Genomic DNA, 25550 nt, shown 5'->3' on the forward strand with positions numbered 1-25550 from the left:
CCCCTGTCCTTGGAATATACGTCGGCCCACTGTCCCCACAGTGGAAACCAGGTTCAAGGACACAGCCCCGTGAGAGTAAGACACTGCAGAGACCATCTGGATGGCACGTGTGACTGAGTCCCATGAAGGTCTCTGCATAAACTTTTAAGATTCTGGCAGGTAGGCATGGACATCTACTTGTCTTGTGGTAACTCAAGATGAGCCTCATGAGCAAGTTCCTCAGCATGCTACACCGGTCACCTGCCCGTCTGGAGGGGTCTGCCTCTTTCTTGGGTCTCTCCCTGCCTCTGTGTGCGGAGACCCGTTTGCTAACCAGTAGTGGTCTAGAGTGAAAGGTCTGAACCCGTTTAAGAGCTGAGTAAAGGCTTGAAACAAACAGACGAGTTGAAAGCCTTTTGCTCAGTCTGTGGTTCTTGGGGAAGGGAGTGGTCTGGGGAGAGTCCTGCCCCAAATGGAAATTCTCTCATGCCGGTTCTTTGAGAAAAAGCTCTCTGCAATAACACTTCATGTAAGGGCCCAGGGGCCCATGGGGGCGATTCAGGCAAATTTGAGACGCAGACCAGTGGTTGGCTACGCTCACCATGTCCAGCTGCCAGACGTCTGACTGCAGGGACCTGCGTGACATGAGTTTGGGACTCACGTTGGATTGTGTCTGGCTGCCATTTTATGTCACTGTCAACCTCTCTGGGTGGTAATAGAAAGCAGATTAAAGAGTGAGTTGAAATATTATTCCGAATTGAGATGGAGACCAGCCCTGGGGGTCAGTGGTTAAGATCTGGCACTCTCACTGCCACAGCCCTGGTTCATGCCCTTGTCAGGGAACCACAACACCCATCTGTTGGCTGTCACACTGGCAGCTGGGTGTGGCTGCGATGCTGACAGCTCTGCCAGGGGTATTTCAAATTCCAGCAGGGTCACCCGTGGTGCACAGGTTTCAGTGGAGCTTCCAGACTAAGACAGACCAGGAAGAAGGAACTGACCACCCACTTCCGAAAAAACTGGCCATGAAAACCCTGTGAATAATGGAGCATTGTCTGATATGGCGCTGGAAGGGGAGAGGATGGCACAGACAGACCGGGCAGGGGTCCCTCTGCTGTCCACAGGGTCGCTAGGAGTCAGAATCCACTCCACGGTACTAACAGAAACAAAAACTGAGATGCAAGAGGCTGTGTAAAGCTAATAAAGAAACTTACACAGAAAACTGGCTTGAAATTCTATTTAAAAGGGACTAAATTTCAGTGGAACTGAGATCCAGGAGCCGTGAGTTTCCCAAAGGACCTGAGACAACATACTGAACAGCCAAAGCTCTTTGTGGCTAAAGCTCTGAGTTTCAGGGGCAGCGTTCAGAGTCCGTTTAGACTTGAAACATCACAAGTGATTTACTGTTAATGTTTGTGAAGGAAAGAAAAGCTCCTCTAACCTGCAGATTTCTGTCAATGCACCAGTTAGTTTCAAAATCATCGTCATCTTCTCCAAAAGGGTTGATGAGCTGCTCAGCCACCTGCGGAGGAGAACATGGAACAGATCGTCACGATGCTTGTGAAGACTAGAATGGAGGTGGAGACGACGCCTGTTTCACGCTCTGCTTCCTTCTGTCGCTTTCATAGCATGACGCGGGAGGGGGTGGATGTGTGTGATTTTTCATCGGGCTCCGATGAGAAAAACTTACAAGTATATAAAGTAAAGGCACCATTGATTCGTTAAGTTTCTAGATTCTGAAACCATTTGGTAGAAGACCTACCTACTTATTTTTTAGGATTTAAGTCTAACCACTTAGAGCAATGGTTCTCAACTTTGGCTGAACATCAGAATCACCTGGGGAGTTTTAAAAAACCCTGATGGCTGGGTCCCTCCCCCCGGGGTTCTGATTTGGTGGATGTGAGGTTGAGCCCAGGCCTCAGAATCGGGTAAGGCTCCAGGAGCTCCTGGTGCGTGGCCCGGGCGGAGGACCATGACTTGGAGAAGTGAATCTCCGTCATCTCAGGGCCAGCGCTGCGCAGAGCCGGGCCTCCATCAGCCGGCACCAGCAAGGCCCCGTCACATCCTCTGCTGCACGCTTCAAGGACTGTCTACACGTTTTTGCCTGGAGTTTTCCTTAAATTAAACGGGCCACTGGATGGGCCCTGAAAATATTTTTGTTACATCCAGAATTTCCTTTCACGGGATCAGTCCTGCGTATTGATTTAGAGTCCACGTTCAGACACCAAAACGACACCTGTGTTTCTGAATTGACTATTTCACCAGAATTTCCTTTACTCTCTTGGAGGCTCCATTTCCAGAAAATAACCGAGTAATATACTGTTCATAAGGTCAAGACCGTTTTTCTACACTTTGCAAAGATTTCTACACATAAGAATGGTCTAGACAGAACAGCTGTCAGAAATGCAGACACAGTCCATTGGGCGGGAGAACTCACTTCTTTAGGACTCCCTATCTCTTAATGGAGCTAAGGTTGTCTTTTTATATTTTGCCTTTAAAATATTTTGTAAAGGAAAAGGATGTTAACATTTCAGAGAGGGTGTCAGAGGCAGGAACTGCTCACTGTTCCCTACTGGCTGGCGGAACTCCTTGCATGGTCACAAAGCGAAGAATAAAAGCTCAGCGCATCTCAAAGGAAGGAATAAAAGGCCAGGATGGTTGACATTTGGGCCAATTGTGGTGACTTTGTGTTCATAAAAGTAGAGTCTGCTTTTTCTCTAACGGGAGATGAGAGTCTATTATTCTCTCTTGCTCTTTCTCTGTCTTAAACAGTAAAAGGAATTAAGAACCACTGCCATTGGGTGAAAACGTTTTTGCCATTGGTAAAGGACATGCCTTTACTCTTTGGAGCATAATTTGAAATGACAACACATTTATTTTTCCTAGTTAAGACTCAAACCAATGAAACTGAAGGCATCTGCAGGGAAAATGCTGCCACAAACTGGATGCCCTTGACATCATGGTGCACGGCAGCACATGGCCGTTCGGAAGGTCAAACATTTGAAAATCCTATTTTATTCAAGTCATCTTCAAAACGTCATTAGATTTCAATTAACTTAATGTAGCCATCGATTTTTTTCCCCATCACACACTTCTCCTTGGGAAGTTCACAACAGAGATGGACGAATCAGCGCTCTGTTATTTACACGTACATCTGGGGGGTGGGATAGGAGGGGGAGGGTTGGTGGTGGGAACAAATACGTTCTACATTGGTGACTGGACAAGTCCACCTCACTGTTCTGACCTGTCTTTAACTTCCTGGCAAACCAAATGTCGTCATTAATCCCCATGTTTCTGGTTTTGATTCTCATGAATTCTTCTCTGAGTCTTGGTTCTGGTTTTGAAAATGGGATGCATTTAACGGGGTGGGACAGCTAGGGGATTTCAGGAAAGCACAGCTGACCATTTACAGAGTTGAGCAGAGCCAAGATAATAATACAGCATTAATGCTCAAGGCCACTACGCCAGGCTTCTTATTGACCCTCTTGCTCTGCCGAGTTGCTCCCCGTGGTATAAAATATCAATGCAGGTACAGTTCTTACTTTAATTATATTATTGTAATCCTAAGCGGAGCACATCCAGGCTCAAAACAGTCAATAGCCATAAAAGAGTAGCCTTGTAACGTCTTTGCACACACGAGCCTCTTCAGGCCTCCTGCAGGACAGTACTCACCACGTCCCTGTCACTCTAACCCCTGCTGACAAGCAATAACAACTCTGAGCTATTAATTGTTAAGTCTACCTTTGACTGACTCACGAGTGAGTGACTCAGTAAAGGATCAGTGTGCAGAGTGTGGAACAGGACAGGGACTGCCGAGCGAGTCTCAGGCACCGAGACTGTCGCCTACCTTGAGCCACCCTGCGTAGAAGAAGAACTGGAGGAGCGTGAAGACCGGAACGTACAGATCTAAGTCATGCCCCGCGTAGCCTTTGGTGGGGTCCAGAAACTGGCGTCCAATCAGGCACGCAAAGAAGAAGGTGTAGACGGCCAGAGTGACAACCTGGCCGAGAGAGAAACCCGAGGGAGAGCACAGATGGCTGCCCAAGCAAGCAGGAGCCAAGGTGGGCCAACCGAAACAGAAATCACGTGCATAGGATCCCTTACCTGGGTGTAGACCAGCGGGATCCCGACCCAGTCATAGCCGAATAAGAGGCTGCACCAGGAGCGATAGCGGTTCATTTCCTGAGCCAGAAACAGACAGAATACGATTTACTAAAATGATGGGTGTGGGAATAAATATTTACCAGGATTCAGAATGTGGCCATGGCTTTACGACTATGTCTGCAAAGCAATGGTACCGACTTCGCAAGGCCAGTAAATTGGTTCTGAGGCCGCTCCAAAAGGAAAATTCTGAAAACGACAAGCAGTGAGCGTCACTCAAGAATGTACAGAAAGGAAGAGTACAGTTGGACATTTAAAAAAATATACTAAATCAGGGCTTTATAGAAATGTCCCCTACTCTATTGAATCTATAATTTCCAACATGTATATTGGCCCAAAGTGTTGATGGGAAGGCGGTGGTTAATATTTGAAATGTCACGTCTAACCATTTTGGTAAAACACATGGAGAGCAAATTATTTTTTTGTTTCTCCATCTCTTGAAAGCATACTTACAATAGATCTTAGAAAAAATAAGTAAATACATCCTAATCCTCCCCCTGCCCCCCCCCCCCCCCCCGCCACATACGCAAATGAGGATGCTTATATCGACAGAAGATCCATCTCTGTTTGGAGCAGGAAGGACCGGGATCCATTGATTTTTTTTTTCTCTGCTGCACATAAGTTATTATCTAAGACCAGGGAGATGGGCTCACACTAATTTGGGAGCTATCTTTAAATCATTCACTCCTTTTAGCCTAATCCAGGCAGGAGACTGTCGTAGCACAGATCTGTCTAGCCCTGACAGAAATTTGTTTCTCAGATGAATTCAGGGTTATTTCATTGAATAAAAATACAATTTTGTTTCCTGGAACATCTGAAAAGGCTTAACCTCAGGATATTACAATTTTGGAAATTGACTGCAGGGGTTTATTTCTACTCCAGATTTTATTCTAGGGTCCTGGAGCCAGGATGGCAAATATGCCGCATGGGCACCAATTCTTCAGAGCCCTCGGCAGACATCACTAATCGATCAAGGGGTAGTTTGTGCAGAGTCTAATTGTGTTTAAACCAGAGCTTCCAAGCAGCCACTCTCAATCAATCTAGTTAGACCCCCGTACCATCTCTGTCCTGCGTTTGAGGGTTCTGACACTAGCCCAGTCTTTCCAGCTCCTTTGGAACCAGAATAGAACAAGGCAGACTTGTCCTGGTCCGATCTGTTACGTCCAGGTCCCTCCTGGTCTCTGATGAGCATCCTTTACTGGCGGTTTATGAACTACTTACCGTCATCAGTGACTGCAGATCAACACTGTCTCTGATTCTGCCTTCCTTCCGGGCTTTAGCTGCGAGATTTCCAAACCAGATGAACGGAACCCAGTATTTCAGATGAGGAGATTTGAGGTGGTCGAATAATTTTCTTTCGTCTGCTGTCATAAAACCTTCCCACAAAATAAAAGTATCCAGGTTATACAGACTTAGTTTAGCATGAATATGTTACCATAAATATTCAGTGTCTACCATGTGAGCGTATAGAGGGGAGATATTAAAGAAACATAAAATAGAGGTTCCTGTCTCAGGCAGTTTATACTCGTGTTAGAGATAAGGAATGTGTACAGCTGGGCACACACACACGTGTACATGCGTGTGCACACAAGTTTTACATCAATATATGAGGCGATGCATGTTGGCGATCCCTAAGAGAGACGGCCAGGAGGAAGTAAGACAACATTAAATGTGGACTGGAACGTCTGGGGAAGGTTTCTTCTTTAGCTTTGGGTTGATTCATCTGAAATCGGGAACAAGAATACTTAGAATTATTAGGATGGAAAGAATAAAAGGTGATAACGCTCACAAAGCACTTAGCATCTTCTGGAACATGTGAGTCACGTGGCTTCTCCTGACGCTTCCTGCAAGCCCCAATCCACCAGCACCTCCTCTGTGACGCCTTCCTGGATCCCGTTCCTCTCCTCCCCAGGACTTCTCCCCTTCAAGCCCCTGCAAGGGGCTGTCCCGGCTCTTAGTGTAGTGATGTCATCCACAGGTCTCCCCTGCTAAGACCCTTTGGAAGGGCAACGAGTGTCTCATCTTCATGGTCCTCATCTTGCATGCTCTAAAATTGCTGCTTCAGTCGAGTCTGTGTGTGTGTGTGACACCGTTTGCCTGAGCTCGCAGCCACCTCTCCGAGCCTCAGTTTCTCCTGGGAAGAGAGATGACAACATCTCCTGCACAGAGCTGTGGTGGGAGGACCTGAGGTAAGGAGTGTGTCTGGGGAGGTGAACACGACGCTCCGCAGAGGCACAGCCCTCCAAGAGCGTCAGGACACAATGTACCACGTGAAACCTCAGCCCACACCCTGCCTTCCGGCCCCCACGTCAATGGAGGAAGAGATCTGAGCAATAGGAGAGGAGGAATGAGGTAGTGGGCTTGTTTAATAAACATTTATTGAATGTCTACTGTGTCCAGGGTTTGTTCACAGGAAGATGCACATAAAAAGCTTCCAGTTTACACTCGACCTTTTGTTTTTTAAAAAATTTCATTGAGTCATTCAAATGGTACAAAAAGCCAAAAGGGCCAAAGGAATATTAATGGAGAAACTAAGTCTCATTTTCTCAGCCACATAGTGTCCCTCCTGAAGGAAATCACCACGACCATTTATCGTGTATCTTTCCAGAGAAATAGCACGTATTTTCATACAGGCCTAATTTTTAAAGACACAAATGGTTTTGTACTCCATACGTATCTGCCATTTGCCTCCATTTTTCTGTTATATATTTTACAATATATAATTAGAGAGAGAACAGCATCATTTTTTAATGGCTGCGTACTAGTTAATTGTACACAATATTTTATTTCACTAGTCCTCTTCTGAATAGATATTTAAGTGTTTTTAATTTCTTGCTATTAAGAATTATGCTGTAATGACTATCCTGGTACTTACCCCTTGACTTTTTATCTTAAATGGACCTTTAAATGCTAATTACGACTTAGTATCCATGTTTTCTGAACGAAAGCCTCCTCCTAAGACCGATTTTTGTTAGCTATTACTTTTGAGTTACTTTTGTCTCAGAAATGCAATCCTCTGCTTATGAAATTCTGATAACACATTCAGATGAGAATCAACTCTTGCCCTAACGTAACCCAGTTTATGTCCTTAACCACCTGTACTCAGTTTAGGAATCTGGTTGTCCTTTAAAGCGCCTTCCTCCTGACCATGTGGACTGGGTCCTGGTTAGGAAGCGTTGCCGGAACAGAAAAGAAGTCAGAGGAGAGGTGGGACATGCTCGCTCTGAGAGTCACCAATTCTCAGAGCTCCAGAGTCACGTAGATCTTGACACGACCCAGGCCAGTGCTTTTGAGAACAGGGTCCACAGATCACGGGCATCGGAATCCTCTGTGAAACCCATGAAACACTGAGAGAGCTGGGCCCCACCCTCACCTACCGGTCGGACTCGGTAGGGCGGGAGATCTCCATATGGGTCTGCACGTTAGTCTCACGTAGGTACTGTTAGAAAATGCTAACACCCGGGCCTCATCCCAGGGAATCTGATTCACTCGGTCTAGAGGGAGGTCTGGGCATCGTTCTTTTAAATCTTCCTGGGTGACTTGATGGAATTGGGTCCAGGCAGTTGCATGTTTACCAAACTCTGCAGGAAATTCTGACATTCAGCAATGTTTGAAAATCACTGCCCTGCTGGACGAAAATTCTGTTTATTCAGTATTTGAAATAAACAGCGTAACAACCACAGAGCCAATGTCTACCAACAGACTAGTTTTAGATAATACTCAGGTTATTTTTATTAGCTTAGAAGGGTTCTGCCCATGCCGGGAGAATTGGACTCTCTGGAGTCAAAAATAAAGATAAGCCTGATAATTCTCTTATTTCTCCGTGCATCTCAAAGTTGTTGATGATCCAGATAATCTTTTTTTTTTTTTAAGACTTTCAGACCATGATTAAGTCTTATTACAAGAAGTTAATAGATAAACTTGACCCGTCTCTGCTTTATGCTTACACTCGGCCTGCAGCCATTCACTCTTTACCTGGAAGCCCATTTGCAGACATTTCCTATCAATTGTCCGACAGCTATATTCTTGCGCAGTTTTCAAAAGTGACCCCATTTATGTACTGGCTGCAATCTCTCTCATTTGGCCAAAGAACCACTTTACCTCTGGTTATTTTTTATTCAGGGGTATGGATCAAATTGTGCTGCCAAGTCGTTTCTTGGCTTCTTAGCGGAAAGCGAGTGTGCAGAGTGAGGGCGTGTTGAGTGCAGACCCCAAAGCAGGAGACTCCCCATGTAGCACACCCACTGACCGGAAGGGGGCCTGGGGCGTGAGGAAAGCTGCTGATCTTAAATTTTCAGCCCAAATTTACCGAGTCCTTCGCTAGGTGCTGTGAAAGAGGAACGATGAACCAGACATAATGTGTCCTCCAAGTTCGTACGGGCAGAATAATTTTTGTTACTCCCTGCAGGATGAATATCTCATCCACGGTCACCTCATCTTCGGAAACTGAGTTATCGGTCGATTGGAAAATCTCTAGATTGTTGGTCAAATCAGCTCAAAGAACATTTGTGATGAAATGGGGAGTTATCCTCATCTGCGCTTCAGGCCATTTTAACCAGACACCCGCGACCTTTTCCAGAGTGTGGTCATTACCCTCGTCTCTAAGGCGATGTCAACCGCAGGGGCTGGTTTGCCGGTTTGGCAGCACTGTCAGCTGGCCGGTCCTCTCACTCCCTCTCTCCTCACATGTCTGTCCTGGTGCCAGGCTCCTCCGTCCTCTCCACAACCTTGACCTTGCTGCTTCCTCTTGCCCTTGCGTCTGCCTAGAGTTTCTCTTGCTCTCTTTTCCTTCGGGCTTTCTGGCTAGTTCAGCTCTGCTCAGCAATTTTCATAGTGCTTGTCACAAAGAACCCTCCTTACTATTTCAAATCGGAGTAAAAAAATTACATATGTATGCATACACATACGTATATATATTTGTATTTACTTGTGACTTGAGTCATGGGTTTTTTGTTTTGGTTTTGGTGAGGAAGATTGGCCCTGAGCTAACATCTGTGCCAGTCTTCCTCTACTTTGTATGTGGGATGCTGCCACTGCATGGCTTGATGCACAGTGTGTGGGTTCGCACCTGGGATCTGAACGTGCAAACCCTGGGCCGCCGAAGTGGAACATGTGAACTTAACCACTGCACCTTTGGGCAGGCCAGAATTGTGGTTTGACAGAATAGGATCTGGTACTTCAAGGCAAAATTTTATTGCCCTCAAGCCAAAGGATGAGTCAAGTCCATTGATAAACAATGTTCCGGTTATCACAGGTTTTGTCAGCCTGCAGCTGCTCTCCTTTCCTGGGTTGAAGCTGAGGCAGACAGCGTTTCCTTTAAAGCAGAGTGTGCCAAGGAGGCTGTTAGCAAAAGAGCTAAAAGCTCTGCATCTGGAAGGCGGGATGGGGTTGTTGCCAGTTCTTTCTGGAAGAGAAAGTTGTGCACTCAGCATCTAAGCCCTTCTCAGAGATGACTTTTTCAGGAAGATTGCAAAGTGCCTGGCTCATTTTCATCTCTGTATTTTCCAAATGAATGGAACCAAGCCACCAGATTCAACTACAGCTGTCCTTTATTTTAATGGTTGTTGATGTTGGTGCCGTCAAGTGGATCCCACCTCCTAGCGACCTGTGTCCAGCAGAGCAGAATCCTGCCTGGTCTTTTTCCACCATCCTCTCAGCTTGTGGCCCCATGTCAGATGATGCTCTGCTGCTATTTACTGCGTTTTCGTGGCCAAATTTCTCTGCAGCTGGTGGCCGGGTCCCTCTTCCTAGTCTCTCAGTCTAGAAGCTCCCTGAAACCTGTCCACCACGGGTGACACTGCTGGTGTTTGAAATCCTGGTGGCACAGCTTTCAGCATCACAGCCACATGCAGCCGCCAGAGTATGACAACTGACAGACCGGTGGTGTGGTTCCCTGATGGAGAAACAAACCCAGGCCACAGTGGGGAGAACACCGGATCTTAACCACCAGACCACCAGGGCTGGCTAAACTCAGTGGAAGAGGTTTAGAAATCCCTGTCAACCGGGAAAATCAAGGGGACAAAATGAGACTGAGAGAGAGATGGAGTCACATTGGAAGACATTGTGTCAGGCAGCATATCAGACATTTTTTACCATGAACCACAGTAACACATAGGTGGTTCCCAGAACAATTATCCGCTCTTCACGTGAAGTACTTTCTGGTATTTTCTGTCCCACTCTATTCCATTCCATTAAAAATGCTGGTTGCAAGCCATTAAAATGATTTAAGACCCTAATAATGAGTTAGACCCTACAGTTTGGAAAGCTTGAAATAGGATACAATTGAGTAAAACCAGTTTCTGGGGGAGCAATGCTGAACAGAGACAGAGCCCTCGATTTTCCTGGTGTGGGCAGACACCTCCAGCCACCGCATCCCTGCCCTTAAATTAGCATCCCGTGTGGTGGTTCCCCGCCTTCTGCACAGGACACGCAGGAGACAACATACACGAAATCCATGCTTTTAACGCCTCCCCTGTGCCGGGGGCCCAGAATTTCATCTGCCCGGGTGCAATAGATCCGAGGCGATTTGCAAGCAAAGTTGGAGGAGCTGAGAGAGGCGCCCACTGCAGTGGCCTCTAAACTTGGCTGCATTTAGAATGGCCTGGGGGCCTTAACAACTCCTGGTGCCCAGGGTGCACTGGATCCCTATTGAATCCTAATGTCTGGGGGCAGGAGCCAGACATCAGGATTTTTAAGACCCCTAGTGATTTCAACTTGCAACAAAATTTGGGACAAATGCCCAAGTGCATGGAATCTTATGGCAAGCCGGCCATTTGGGAATTCTGGGTCTGGTCAGACATCCTGCAGGGCTTCTGAGGAGCTCGTTCAAAAGGGGGACTCCCAGGCCCTCAGCCCCAGAGACTCTGATCCCTAATTGCCTGGCAACCTGCAATTTAAGTAAGTTCCCTTGATAATTCAGTGAATGTGGTCCTCGATCACGCTTTGAGAAATGTTGAGTGGATCACCTCGATTTAACTCGTAAAACAGAACTGTGGGGAAAGCTCGAACAGCGACCAGCTGACCGCCCACTTGAGGGGTTAATCCAGGAAGGACTCATTCTACCTGCACCTTCTCCCCTGTGGAGAGCAGCTGCGCACAGGTCAGTCAGCTCCACGGGCAGGAGGACGTGCCGGCTGTGCTGGCCTCCTCAGGTGGGACTGTAGGGCTCACTGATCAGCTTGTAAAGGCTCCGCCGACAAGGAAGCCCAGCAGACCTATGCGTACCACGGCCCCCTGTACCTTCTCTCCTGTACCACAGAGCAGCTCTGGGCTTCAGAGACCAGGGAGCCCCCACACCACAGAACGTCAGGAGAAGCTTGAACAGCAACCACAGGGCAGAAAGTCGATATTACACACAACCCATTTGATTTTACTTAGCAAGAGAAGGTCACAGATTAAATGACCTAAGTATGAGGCTAGGCTTGCAGCCGGTGCATCTAAAGCTACAACTTTTATCTCAACAGACACTTGACGGTTGGGAGCTAGCTTCATTGTGTCAATGTCTGTTAACCGTAAGTGTCACTAAAAGTTCTGATGAGGTCTCCGCAGGCTCTCTTGTCACAGGAGCGGCTGAAGGACCTCACGTCAAGATTCCAGGCCTTTAAGAAAACCACATGGTGCCCTTCCTCAGATTTTACTGTCTTCCAACCACTTTTACAGGTTACCAAGCACAGAAGGAAACTTCTAGAGAAGGAGAAATGCAACGTAGAGATGTGACGTTCAGCTGTGAATACATTTGTGCTTGTCTCTCAAAGTGATGCACAGAAAGAAAGATGTGAGGTGATTTCTGCTGATCCTGGAGGACAGCGGCGGTGTCTGTCTCGCTCACACCTGTGCCGGGGCCCAGCACAGTGCGTAGCATGTACTCCACACTCAGTAAATCTTTGTCAAATGAGCAGATGCACGACATCTAGCAACAGCTTTAGAGGAATATACATCATTTTCCATGAGCTATTTTTGTGTTCCTGGTGACTAATTTTGAAGCGAAGTATTTTCTTCTCCCCGTCGCTGTGGAACAGATAACATGCTTTGATTCAGTGTCATACTGTAACGTAAACATCGAGTTAAGGCCATCACTTGAATCAATCTGGAACTGCGCACCTGACTTCACTTAGACTGAGTGACGTCATCCAGGGCAGGTGACGGGAATGACTGGAATTTCCCAGGGCAGGTTTTCAGCCAACAGGAAAATAACAGAGGCTCCTCTTTGCAGCTCCTCTGGTAAGTAATTATTGGACAACAGCCAGTTCAGGGAATTTTCAGCATAACAGACATTGTTTATTTATTTACTTATTTTTGGTGAGGAAGATTGGCCCTGAACTAAGATCTGTTGCCAATCTTCCTCTATTTTGTATGTGGGATGCTGTCACAACATAGCTGATGAGCAGTGCGTAGGTCCACACCTGGGATCTGACCCTGCAAACTCCAGGCCATCGAAGCAGAGCACGTGAACTTAACCACTATGCCACCGGGCTGGCCCCATAACAGACATTATTTTGCATTCAATTGTTGTATTTCTATTTTCATGTGAGTAGGAATAAAAAACTTTTTATTTTTAAATTAAAAAATTTAACCCCTAACATCAAAGCATGTGTGTTTCCCAAGTAGCATGCATTAGATCCTGTTCATTTTCCAGAATAACATAGCTGGATCATTTGACTTAAAAGCAAGGTAAGCTCAGGGACTGGCAGATGAGGGACCAGTCAAGCCATCACCAGACGCTTCAGAAGGAGATGCTGGTCCCAACTTCTCTGCCCTCCCACTCATTTCCTGCTGGCCAGCCCTGAAATCTGCATGCAGGGGCCCTCCCTGAAGAAGGCCAAGAGGTTGGGGGAAAAGCCCGTTCTCTCAGAGAGCGATCCCGGGAGCCCCTGCCTCAAATCTGCAGGAGCTTGTTAAATACACGCGTGCCTCCTGAATCAGAATCTCTGGGGTGGTCTCTCGGGAGCTGCGTTTTTAGCAATATTGATTTTTAACAATAGCCAGCACGCACTGAGGTTTGAGAGCAAGTGCTTCTCCTGACAGGTGACTTTATGCAGGGGAGTCACCTGACAAGAGGTTTCTGACCCCTGAGTATTGCCTGCCCTACCCCTCTGGGATGCCTGTGCTTCACTTACCAGCTGTCTCTGCCCTCGGGCGGAGCAGGTGCCCTGGCTCTGGGCTCAGAGCATCTGCCAAACATTTTCCGCCATCCCTGAACTTTCTGTTCTTCCCAGCAACGTTGGCTCAGGCCAAGGACAGTCAGAGCAGTGGGGACATCTGCCCAGTTGGAGCTCGGAAACTGACCCCACGTGCCGACTGAGTCAGCCCTGTCTGCTGGGGACAGGAGCAGGAAGTCTGTGAGCCAGTGCCACCCGGCGTCAGACAGGCTACCCACCCATGTGGGTGCCCACCCATGTGGCTGGCCGTGGGGTGACTGGGAAGGAGCCCGCCTCTGAAGCGTCCCCTCCCGCTTGGAGGGCAGCGGCTTGGAACTTTTGCCCGGCCGCCTAACACACGGACTTTCTGTTCCTGCAGGCACAGGCTGCTCCACCACCCTTTGTCTGCCTTTCCAGAAAACACTTAGGAGTGAAAGAGAGCAGTAGGGACCTTTACTGCGGTAATCGGCGGTGGCCCCAGAGGGCACTTGCAGAGGTTTAGCCCCTTCCATCTCCCTCGGTTCTCTTCCTCCGTCAGCCGCTCCACACAAACCAACAAGACAACTGAAGTCAGAACGGTGCTCGTTATGTCCAACCAAGTCTAGTTCAACCCCCGGGACAGCAGCCTCTGCACAGACTGTGGCCCGAAGCCCGTCCCCAGGCGGAGCGTCCAGCACGGCGGAAACCCCGAGTCCACCGTCTCCCTAATCCTTGCTGCTTTGTTAATAGTCACGGATCACCCGCTGGTGGCCAAGACAATCCCCTGGGGAGACCCAAAGGGTTTAAGAAATGAGCATTCCAGAAAAGACTCTGTGTTTCTCAAACTTCAGCATGGAAAAAGCAGATGGGGGCAGGTGAAATGCAGTTTCCCAGGCCTCCCATCCAGGGTTCTGACTCTGTCGGTCTGAGGTGGGGTCCAGGAATATGCACTTTAAGTGAACAACTCAAGTTATTGAGGAGTTAAAGGGCCCAGGAGTCTGTGGGTCACACCTTGAGACATGCTCGTTAAAATGCACGTCAAGGAGTGAGTGATTTCCAGATTCCCTCGGGGATGCTGAGGTTTCGGCGGCTGGAGAGAGAGAAGTATTCCAATAGCCCAAACGCCTTGGAAAGGGGAAAAGGGCGGATGCTAGCACATGACAGGCACAGGCACAGACCTGACAGGGAGTATTAGTATGAAGAAAACTACACCGGAAGGAGATGAAGTGGTCATTCTCCTGTCCATCTCACCATCTCTACTTGCCCTCAGACCCGAGAACAGCTCAGGCCTGACAGCGGGCCCCACAGGCCCCTCCATCCTGGCTTCCTGCCCGGGTGCCTTTAACATGAAGGTGGCACTAAGGGGGTGAGATTTGCTTTGAGAATTGGGCCCAGCGTCCGGTTCGTGTCAGAATGTACTCCCTTCTTTCCAAGGAGGCGTCAGGACTGGACAAATGTCACCTTTGCTCACCCAGGTCAACGTCAGCTCTCACTCCTCAAATGGAACGGATCCCACCCTTCCCGTTTGTTTTAGGACTTTCTTCGGGGGGCATATTCTTACTGCACTTGATCCTTTGGACGTCAGGATAAGAAAAGTCAGTTATCAAGTGGCATTTTCAACCTGGTCACTCGGAAGCAGTATTCCACTTTTAAATGTGGAGGAGGTGGCGGTTAACTTTCGTTCTGAGTCCCTGCTGGTTTTACATCGTAATCCTCGGGGCGCGTGCACCCTCACCTGAACCCCCCCACCCACTCCGCGCTCCATTGCTTCCCACATCTCTCTCCGCTCCCCTAACAACATCCTCTCCACTCCTCCCTCCTTATGTACACCTTGACTTTCACAACCTCCTGGTCGTGGTAGATCAAGAAGACCCAGGATGTCACATCAAATGAGTCTGCTAAAGGGACCAGGGCACTGTGTGATGCTGCTGGAGTAGGTTCATTTTTTTTTTTTTTTTGAGGAAGATTAACTCTGAGCTAACTACTGCCAATCCTCCTCTTTTTTGCTGAGGAAGCCTGGCCCTGAGCTAACATCCGTGCCCATCTTCCTCCACTTTACATGTGGGACGCCTACCACAGCATGGCGTGCCATGGAGTAGGTTCATCATTAATAGCGAGACCTCACATAACACTCAGCATGTGCCGGGTGCGACTCCCATCACTGCAGACATTTACTAATTTAATCCTCACACGAGCCTACGTGGCACGTGCGACGGTGGTATCGTGAATTCTCATAAGCTCATTCTGTGGATGGGGAAACTGACGGACAGGAAGGTGTAACCCGCACAATGTTGTGTGGTTAGTCCGTGGTGGAGTAAGGCTTCGAACTCCTGCTCCGACTGTCTCTACTGCCCGTCTAAGAAGGCAAGACCAACCCAAACAAAAGCCAAAAAACTCCAAAAACAAAAAATACTATTCCTAAAAAACAATCCATTTTCAAGGACATTTCAGAAAAGGAGCCTGGACACAGCAACCTAATTTGAGAGTGTAATCAACATAAAGGCAGATTCATCTCATGGTTCTTACATCATCTATACATTCATTAATACTTTCCAACATGGTACGAGAGCTACAAACAACAACCCGGCACGATGGCCAGCATTCATTCAGCAAGTGCCGGGAATTATCTCATTTGATCCTCACCCCTGCCCCCGCCAGCACTCCCCGTCACTGAACGCTGGTTTAACAGCTTCTTTGCTAAACATTAATACACCAAAGAGAACCATCCTTCAGACATCCTGAGTCCAAAAGCCCAGGCAGATAAGTGCATCCACTTGGAGGAACAGGAGAGATGGGAGACCGCACTGAAGTTACCTTTGCTACCACCTCTCAGGTCTGTCCGGATGAAGACGCCCACTGCTGGTACCTACTAGAATCTACTTACCCTTTAGGACAAGTATTAACCTAGGAGTTCCAAGCCTGAATTCTAACTCAGGCAGGTCCTAACCTCTCTGTCTGTTTCCTGCCTTCCTCATGTTTCATTGAGGTACAAATGAAATACTATCTGTGAAAGTGGATAGACAGTAAAGTGCTTGAAAAACGTAAGGTAATATTCCAGATGGTTTTAATAAATGTGATAATTATTATTATATTAGATAAAGGCCTTGTGACTGCCTGCAACTTAACTTGAGGGTCACTCTGCCACTTCTCCTCCTTTGCCCCCCCCCCCTAAGGAAACGTCTTGAGGGCAGGAACCCCATCTTATTCATCTTTGCCTCTTAAGACTGTTTCTGGCACACAGTAGGTAATCAATGTCTTCTTCACGGAATGAATGAATAAAGGAATTTTGGAGGTTCTCCTCTAGGTTCAGAGGATGCTTGGAAGGAAAAGCCACTCACCGTACCTGCTTCAACCACGTGGTCCATCGTCGGGAACCGTTTGTACACAGCCGTGCTCACGGAGCGGAAGATGAGCAGGGATGTGAGGTTGACATAGCGCATCAGCGTCCTCCTGAGCAGACGCCCGTGCTCGTCCCTCCCGTGGACGCTGCTGGAGATGAGGAGCATCAGCCTGTCGGGCCAGGGCAGGTTCACAAACTGGTTCCACCACCGGTTCACTACCAGAGTGACATAAAACCCTGTGGGATAACAGACACTGTAAAGCCATTTCTTACAGCAGACACGTTGCTGGCACTGATGCTTTTAGCAGAATTTCAGCCTTTTTAGAGTTTGGGGTGTAAAAATATGTTGTTATCCATACCTTATGATTTTGCCCTCCAGAAAAAATGTAACTTGTGCCTGGCAAGGCCATAGCATCCAGTAAGTGGGTATTAGAACTCAAATATTGACGGCAAAAATGGAGTTAGTGAAAAGAAAGCTTAATTGTCCAAGAGCAGATTATTACCTCAAACTGGTTTGGGGTTAATTAGGCAAAAGCAGGCCTGAAGTCAAGCCTTACGGAAAATTCTGGTTCTTTGCAAGCGGTGGTGTGTCAGACATGCCTCTCAGCCTGGAAACACTCCCATGCAGAGTCATCGGCGTCACCCCAGGGGAGACAGCTGTGTGGCTGCATTCTGCGTGTGAGCTGTACTTACCAAGCACAAAGGTTACTGGAATTTGCTCAGCATATCTGTCACAGTAAATTGATAATTTTTCAAAGTAACGTTTTTGGGCTCCTGTAAGTAACAATCTGGAGCAAAAATAAAATGCACAGCCCTTTATGATTTTATTGATACTTCTGCACCTGCTTTGAAAGTGACATTCAGTGCAAACAGTTAAGCACAAATATCTTAATTTTTTTTAAAGGAGCAATACCGTTTTCTTTCCGTCTAAGTTGATGTATCTCAAAGATTTAAATTGCTAAATGTTTCAAGTACTAAAGTTTTTAGTACATAAATGTTATTGGCCATTAAGTAGTGGAGTTTATTAACCATTTTATGTTAAAATACCTTTATTTTTAAACATTTATATGACTATTGCATTGGATTTGGAGCAGGATACCTTGTTGAGAGTTCATTTTTCAATTATTCATCAGGTACACTTTAAAAAAACAGTCTAGTTTAGGAGGATTAGAGTTATTAAGTAATTATTTAATAATAACCCTGAATTTGATATCTTAATCTTACTTTCTCTTGAATATGCTGCTTAGCACATTCTTAATTATACATGTTGTTCTTCAAGGGAGATTACAACTGTTTCTTTTAAAGCCTACAATTATTCAAAATATAAAATAAAAGACTTAACAGAAGTGAAAATTTTTATTATTATATTTGGTGGGTTTATATTTATATTTATCAATGTATAAATTTAAATGTATATTATAAATCTAACCCAAACTCATTTTCTGGTGTGTTAAACATAAATTCATTTAAGGGAACTATTCTGTTTTTTTTTTTCTTCTTCTTCTTCTCCCCAGAGCCCCCCAGTGCATAGTTGTGTATTCTGGTCGTGAGTGCCTCTGGTTGTGCTGTGTGGGACGCCGCCTCAGCGTGGCCTGACGAGAGGCACCATGTCTGCGCCCAGGATAATGGAAGTATTCTTGATGTTTGTGTTGTGGTGAGGGGGACTCAGAGTCAGAAGAAATGTCTCAAGGCGGGTGATAATAGTGATCAAAATCCAGACAGAGAAGCAACATGGATGAACTCGCACAGATGAGTGTGTGCAGCTGTTTCAAGGGAGGAAGAATTCCTAGGAAAGACCCACGATAACACGTTATAACACGAGTCGAAGGCGTCTCTGGGTCAGTGGAGCTTGATAAAGGAAGCAGAGAGATAGTGGGGTAACAGCGAGCCAGCAATCAGGGCAGGGAAGAGCAGCTGGGAGCTGCTGTGGACGGAGAAGGTGTGCGGGAGGCTTGGCTTTGCAGGAAGTGTCAGGAATTCCAGAGTCAGGAAGAGCTGACAGGAGAGGCAACTATGGCTGCAGAGGCCTGTCAAGGTCACGCTGGTGACAACTGACAGCCAGACACTTCCTGACACTCCAACAGAAGTCGTCAAAGAAGGGTTAAATGTGGACAGCATGGAGCACAGCTTCAGACGAACCAGGTTTGCGTCCTGGATCTGCCTCTTACAGATACTTTAGATCTCTCTGATTCTTATCTGTACATGAGGATAATAATACCTGTGTGTTGGGATGCTATGAGAATTAAAGAATGTAATATCTATAAACCGCTTAACATACGGCGTCGTTAGTAATAGAGTAGTTACTGTTCATAACTGGCCGAAGGAAAAGTATTTAGTTAATAGACACATAGGAATTTTACTAGCTGGAAAGTGCTATAGTGATAATTTTGTCAAGTCCCCCCAAAAATAGAAAGAGGTATAATTAATGAATTCTGGTTTTGTCATATGACTTTTGCCAAGTAGAATTATTTGCTTATAAAAGGATTGAAAAAACTTAGGGTCATTAGTAGAAATGAGAATGAAATTATGTCTACACTTTCCTACAGGTGTGTTTGAATTTCTTGACAAATTCAGCCTATAGTTCTCGGTATACCTTCGATCCAGATATGAGGATCTATTTTAAGACACTTTTACAATTGAACACTTAAAAAATGAAGGATGACTTGAACAAATAATTATTGCTATAAATGTAAGCACTCTTTCGTCTTTAGAAAAAATATACGCATACAATTTTGTGGGGTATAAATAAGATATTGGAGCAAAACTTAAGGCCCCATGGAGCATTTCTGGCTACACTGCAACTGTTCTAAGGGCCATTCTATTCTAAGCAGCAGTGGCAGCGACAAATTCACATTAGTAAAAATAAACTAATGAGACAATTATCCTGAAACGTCGTGTGTCTTCCACTGTTGCATATGCTGAAGGATTAGGTGACACATGAAGAGTCAAGATAATATCATATTATATAAGACACATCTGAAAAATTACTAGAGTTTTCAAATAAAACTTTCCCTTTAGGTATTTTTCCAGAATGTATACCGATAGATACGTTTGTTTGGAACGGTAGTTTTGATGTGTGGCACAATAGCTCTTCCTAGTTTACTTTAGGTAATTATCAGCCAGCCAGCTGAACACCCCTCTTCTTCAGATGGGTCCCATTGCTGAAAAGAAGAATGTAGTTGACAGTAATGATACACAAAATTGTTCATCTGTAGAGAGAAGAAAACTAACAAACTGCTTTACATAGAAAAGGTGGAAATACAGCCTCAAAAACCTTTAGCTTTTCTATGCTAAGTTTTAGCTTCCCCCAGAGAAGAAATGTATGCAATCAATTTTAATTAAACAAAACTCACAAGGTTTCCCTTTAATAATACTGATAAAATTTCATTAAGGTGATCATTTTTAGTTATGAAAGTATTTCTTGGACATGACAGTGCTCAAATTTCCTGTCAATCTGATTGGCATAGCTTGTGATGTTATAAAGAATAATCTCCTTTTGTGAATATAACATGCCTCAAACTCAGAAGATATAAAGAAAACAAATTAGCTCTCAGGTCTTTTCTTTAGCTGAGGTGTTTGTAAGGTTAGCGGGCACATCCTGGACAAGGTCTCGTCATTCTAGGCAAAAAGAAGGAATGCTTCGATACCAGGTGTACTCGCCTGATCTACACCTTCACAAACATGTTAATTATGTGGGTAGTTGCTACAAGCTGTTGAGTCACAGATTGAAGCTGTGAACGACACAGCTGAGAGAGACCGAGTAACTATTCGTCTGTGGACTTGGCCGTTCTGAATCATCACATTAGTGAGGATCAACATATAAATCTCCCGTTGTATGCCTACACCAATGTTCTTGAAGGACGACTAACACTTCACTGCGATCAATCAATGTGGGGCTGGAAAGAGGACCGCCTGACACGATGAGAGTCTATGTAACGTTCCGAAAAAGGTTAGGTGTGGATGAAACGCCCCGTCCCAAGGGAAGAAGGTACCAGAGAGGATCATGAAAGGACACAATGCAGGAGTCATGGCCACCGAGGGCTCAGGTTTCTGAGACTGTATTCCCACATGGTATTTGATGACCGTTTAGGGAGACGTGCAAAGGAAAGTACCTGTACACCAGACTTATTGCTGTGTAAAACCCAGCAAAAACAAGGAATTCCCTGTACAGCAGTTTGTAGATGCTGCCTCTCCACTTGCAGAGCAACCTATGAAATCCAAAAAAAGTCGCATTTGCTACTTTACTGGAGTAAGTGACAGTCATCGTGGGTAGTTTTTTCTAGAAGAGCAAGAAGACAAAACACAAGTAAAAAGCAGTGTTTAAAACTGAGCACAAATCTGTATCTCAAAGGAAACCCAAGCCAGCACCAGTCAGCTCTCTCCCCTTTCTGCCTTTCCCTGATTGTGCATTTTGGAATTTGGAGATGCCCTCCATCTGACTGATAAATCCTGATGGAAAAGAGGAGGAGAGCGTCTCTGAAAAGAGTCGTGTTAGAAATCTTTAGCTTGCCTTAATTTCTAAATATTATTTTCATATTATATAGCCATTGCTCAATAAATATTTGAATGAATAAATGAACTACTTCCTTAAGATATTGATATATTAATTGACATTTTCAAAAGGGGTGGCCAAACTTATTGTTTGGAACTTTATTCACTGAAGCACGTAAAGAGGTATTTATTTCCTCCTCAAATTTCCTAAGGAGACGTCCGGCTCTCCTCTTAGAGATCCTGGGACATTGTGGGGACGAAGCAAGCCCCCGTGGGAATTGGACGGATGGGTTTCTCTTGGTGGTTTCAGGGGACATGGGTTCTTTCTGGAGGAGCTCTGAGTGCATCGTCAACACTTCAAAGGGAGACAAGGTTGGCTGCCCTGACCCTTGAGGAGGGCTTGCCTACGGATGGTTCACTTTCTGTTTAAGCTGAACAAAACCAGGCCATTCTTTAGGACTCTTTCCACTTGGATCTGTTCCACGAATGTGTGGAAGATGAGAACTGGGCCACAACGCCTAGTTTTCAGTGACTTCTCTGGAATTCCACTGCTTTTCACCAAGACATTAAACATTCAGGTTTTGGGAAGATGGCCCAAAGCTAACCTGTGAAAATCCTGCTCAGCTGCTCTCCGACGTGAAGCATGCACAGATAAAATGAGGCTTTTTTGAAACCTTGTGGTTTTCTCAAAAGAATCTACGAGGAGAGTCTTACAGAGACACTTAGACTGAAATAACGGAGCTTTTAAGTAGAACTGAACTAGACGGAAGAAATAAATCCTACAGCCGATTCCTTACACACAGTAGCCTACAGCACACATTTCACTATAAACAAGAAATTCTTCTGTCTTTATTCAGAGCTGGGAAAACAACTCAACTCTAATTTGCCTAATTTCACCAGGGAAATGAAATTCTGGGGCTACATTCACAGTATTCTTTTGTAATCACAAACTTAAGCCTTCAACGTTACTGATTTTAATAAAGAAACCAGGGCTTTTTGGCACGAGTAAGTGGCATTATGAAGGCATGGGACTCATGCCACAAAAGCAGTTTCACTTTTGCATCTTAACCTTGTCTGTTTATCTAGTGTGAATACAGCCAAAATTGGGAGAGGAGCAGCATGAATTGAGCCCATTTCATAATCTGTTCACATGGGCACTGCTCTAAGTAGCAGCCCTCAGATAACTTCCTTTAACAGTTCACCCTTCTTTTTCATCTGTTAAAAAACCCCCGATCAGATGGAGCGGAGGTCAGAATTCAGCGCATAGGCACACTCTGTGCACTGACCTGTTTGTCTGGTCTGGAGTCCCCGCAGGAAGGAGAGTCTTGAGGCTCCCCACAGAGGTGCCGGCAGATCAGGTGGCAGTCTCGGGTTCACCCTTTGCTCTTGCAGGGATTTTCTTCCTGTTCTCTGGCCACCGAGGGGACCCAGAGTGTGACGAGCACAGGGGTAAATGTTTTTCCCCCGGGTGGAGGTCTGTTTATGCCAATTTGCCCCCTGATGACAGTGACAGCCAGCAACAAACAGAAGCAACAGCTGCTGATGTTGCTTATTTCTAGTCTATAATTATAACTCCACCTGCCGCCAAAGTACCCCTTTGAATGAGGAGTCGGAGGCGACGTGAAGGAGGTTGGGCCGTTTAAGTCTGATTTTCATTTTGACTCTGCCCTGGGATCAAGGAAGAACGACGCATTTCCCTCCTAAAGAGTTCTGACAAGGCTCCACCAGCCAAAAAAGGGGATTAGGACACTCTGTGTGTGCCTAAAACGAAGAGTAAATTCTTGTGAAGCCAAAAACTGGGGCAGACAAGAATATAAACAGGATTCTCATTCATTTGAGAGGCATTGCAAGGCGCTTCCATTAAATCCATGAGCAGGTATGTCTGTGAGTGCACACGTGTGTGTGTGTCAGGAGAGCGCAGACAGCTATCACGTGTGATGGCTCAGCGTAGCGGGGAATGCTAACACATGGTTTGCTCGTTTATTTTCCTTCCGTGGTCAGCTAGACATTATTCAAAATGTCTTCTCTTAGGTTGATTATGCCTCCATATGTTCCTTCTTGAAAGAGACAGTTCAACAGTATTCTTTAAATAACGACATAATTTCAGGGCCAATTCCTAGGACCTTTCTAACCTTCTAAAGTAATGTGTGCACCAAGCATTGCACCTTAAGCTTGAGTAAAATGACTATAAAAAACATATATTTTTTAAGGAGAAAGATATAGGAAATAAGCTTATTCCGGAAATATATATACAAGTTTTCTACAGTATTCTTAAGTTTCGTATGCATAAGACTGGTTTCTTTGTCAAACTCCGAGTCCCTTAGAGCAAAGACAGAGTTGCAGGTGTCTAACTTCCTGCCCCCATCCCTGTTCATCCTTCTGGCACGGAGCCTGTGCGTGATAGATGTTCAATGTGCATTTGTTGTTCGATTATCACCTCATCGTCACTGTGATGCTTGTTAGTACACTTGGGGGAATCTGTGAGCATTTTAAAAACATGTACACAATGCTGCATATTTTATATTTGGGGTGGCATGAAAAGCGGTTGGATAGATTTGATGCTGCCTTTATAAAGGTTTGCAAGATTGATGAACGTCGTAGAATTTGAGAAAATCCTAACTCAAGTGCTTATGAAATAGAAACGTTGGAGGTTTTTGTTTTTTTTTAAATTTTCACTCTCATGCGTCCTATTGGATGTGCAGTGCCCTAAAGGGTGGCACGATTCCCAGCAGTCATGACCGCATGACCAGGGATCTCCCACCTCCACTGGACTCTGCGGGCTGGTCTCATTATTACACAGTGATTATGTTCATCTCTCCCATCGGGCTGTTTTGAGGGAATGACTAATTAATGGTTGAGATAATATTCTAAATGTAATTAGTCGGTAATGATTAGATTGAGTGAACAAACTCCCACTGCCGAGCCCCGAGTCTGGTGGCTCTGTCTATCGGTAGGGAAATATGCCCTTCAGAAATGAGCTCGTTAGAGAGGACGACCGCTACCCATTACAGCTCACTCCAAAATAGCCAAGAAACCCCAAACTGCAAAGTTAACCCTTCATGTGACTTTTTGAAGACAATTTTAAAGTTCATTGTTTAAAATAGACATATTTTCTCCAGATTCTAAAAGTAGCATATGCTTATTAAAATATAAAAAGTAAAACAACACACAAAGAACAGAGTCTAACCGAGTAGATTATCCAGAACCGGATACTGGAAGAGTCATCATTACTTTCCTCACCTAAAGCAGCTGCCGACTCAACAGAACAGAAAGGCATTGGTCCAAATTCGGAAGGGCATCTTTTCCTAATGGAAGGTACAGAAACTGTGTTCTATTTTAGGGATGAAAGCTTGGAGTCTAGAGAATTATTGCTATGGTGCTTAAAGTGTATCCTGTACTTTATAATCAATGATGTTTCTTAAATGGATGATACCACTTAGCTCAGGTACATTCCAGGTCGCTAAAGAAAAGAAATTGCAATATAGAACCCATTAAAAATCAGTTTAATTTCACTAGAAAAGTCATGCAAATCCAAGTATATTGTTTATTCCAAACAGCTGTGAAATTCTGTTACTTCACCACCATAAAGGTCAAAGGCGGCCATTGTGGAAATTATGTTACTGGGTGGGTGAAGGGAAGATATAGGTAAATAGGAAAAATTCGATGCATAAATGCTTGGAGAACTCTAAAACCTCTTATGTGGTAAAGTGCATGGGAAAATGAAAAACGATTCTTGGTTCTGCTTCTTTAATATGGTGCATTGAGCATTCGGAAGACATCTTTTTAATTTCTTAACACATAATAGCTCGTTAGTTGTGGTTACTGCTGGGGAAGGTGGTGAGTAAGAGAGTGAGAGAAACTTCAGTTTTTGCTCCACAGAATTTTGTATTTTTGAAATAACATCCATGTTTTCATATTTAGTCACATGCAATAAAAAATCTCACTTGATGCCCCTTCCAAACTTATCCCTCAGCCCAGATCTTTAACCGACTCCAGACTTATCCTTGACATTCTCACTGACTTCTCAAGCCCAACAAGCCCAAAGCTGAGCTCCTGATCTTTCCTCTAAAACATGCTCCACCTGCAACCTTTCATCTCAGTCGATGAAAATTCCTTCCTTCCAAACGTCTAAAAACCCTGGAGTCATCCTCGGCTCCTCTCTTTCTCTCACACCACAGTCCAATCTTTCAGCAAATCCTGTTGGCTCCACCTTCAGAATATACTCAGAATCCGTCACCCTGCATCCCTGTCTCTGCTACTCCCACCTCGCGGAGCCACCACGTCGTCCTCCAGCGGGTCTCCCTGTTTCTCCACTTGCTTCCTCAGCCTGTTCTGATGAGCAGGCAGAATGAGCTCCTTAAAAGCTAAGTCAGGAGAGTCCTGCCACTCTTCTGCTCAAAACCCCTCAGGAGCTCCCTGTCTCCCTGAGTAAGAGCCAAGTGCTTCAGTGGTCAGCAAGGTCT

General features: G+C 45.5%; 1 protein-coding gene across 5 annotated transcripts in view; it reads right to left on the reverse strand.

Moving 5' to 3' along the window:
* Window positions 1–22634, reverse strand: part of BEST3 (bestrophin 3) — a 42650-nt gene extending 20016 nt beyond the window's left edge. For 2 of the 5 annotated variants that reach the window (XM_014740994.3, XM_001494431.5), the window contains exons 1-8: window positions 22374–22634; window positions 20709–20875; window positions 17290–17384; window positions 16600–16833; window positions 5362–5516; window positions 4084–4161; window positions 3827–3979; window positions 1421–1501 (exon numbers count right to left, since the gene is read on the reverse strand). In XM_014740994.3, coding sequence (XP_014596480.1) covers window positions 1421–1501; window positions 3827–3979; window positions 4084–4161; window positions 5362–5516; window positions 16600–16833; window positions 17290–17384; window positions 20709–20860 — 948 coding nt within the window. In that variant the 5' untranslated portion in view covers window positions 20861–20875; window positions 22374–22634. The remainder of the gene's footprint in view (window positions 1–1420; window positions 1502–3826; window positions 3980–4083; window positions 4162–5361; window positions 5517–16599; window positions 16834–17289; window positions 17385–20708; window positions 20876–22373) is intronic. The other 3 variants (XM_023643995.2, XM_070271920.1, XM_014740993.3) reach the window with 3 other exon arrangements.
* Between the last annotated feature and the right edge of the window lie 2916 nt (window positions 22635–25550).

This window comes from Equus caballus, chromosome 6, assembly GCF_041296265.1.
Source record: "Equus caballus isolate H_3958 breed thoroughbred chromosome 6, TB-T2T, whole genome shotgun sequence".
Classification (NCBI taxonomy): Eukaryota; Metazoa; Chordata; class Mammalia; order Perissodactyla; family Equidae; genus Equus; species Equus caballus.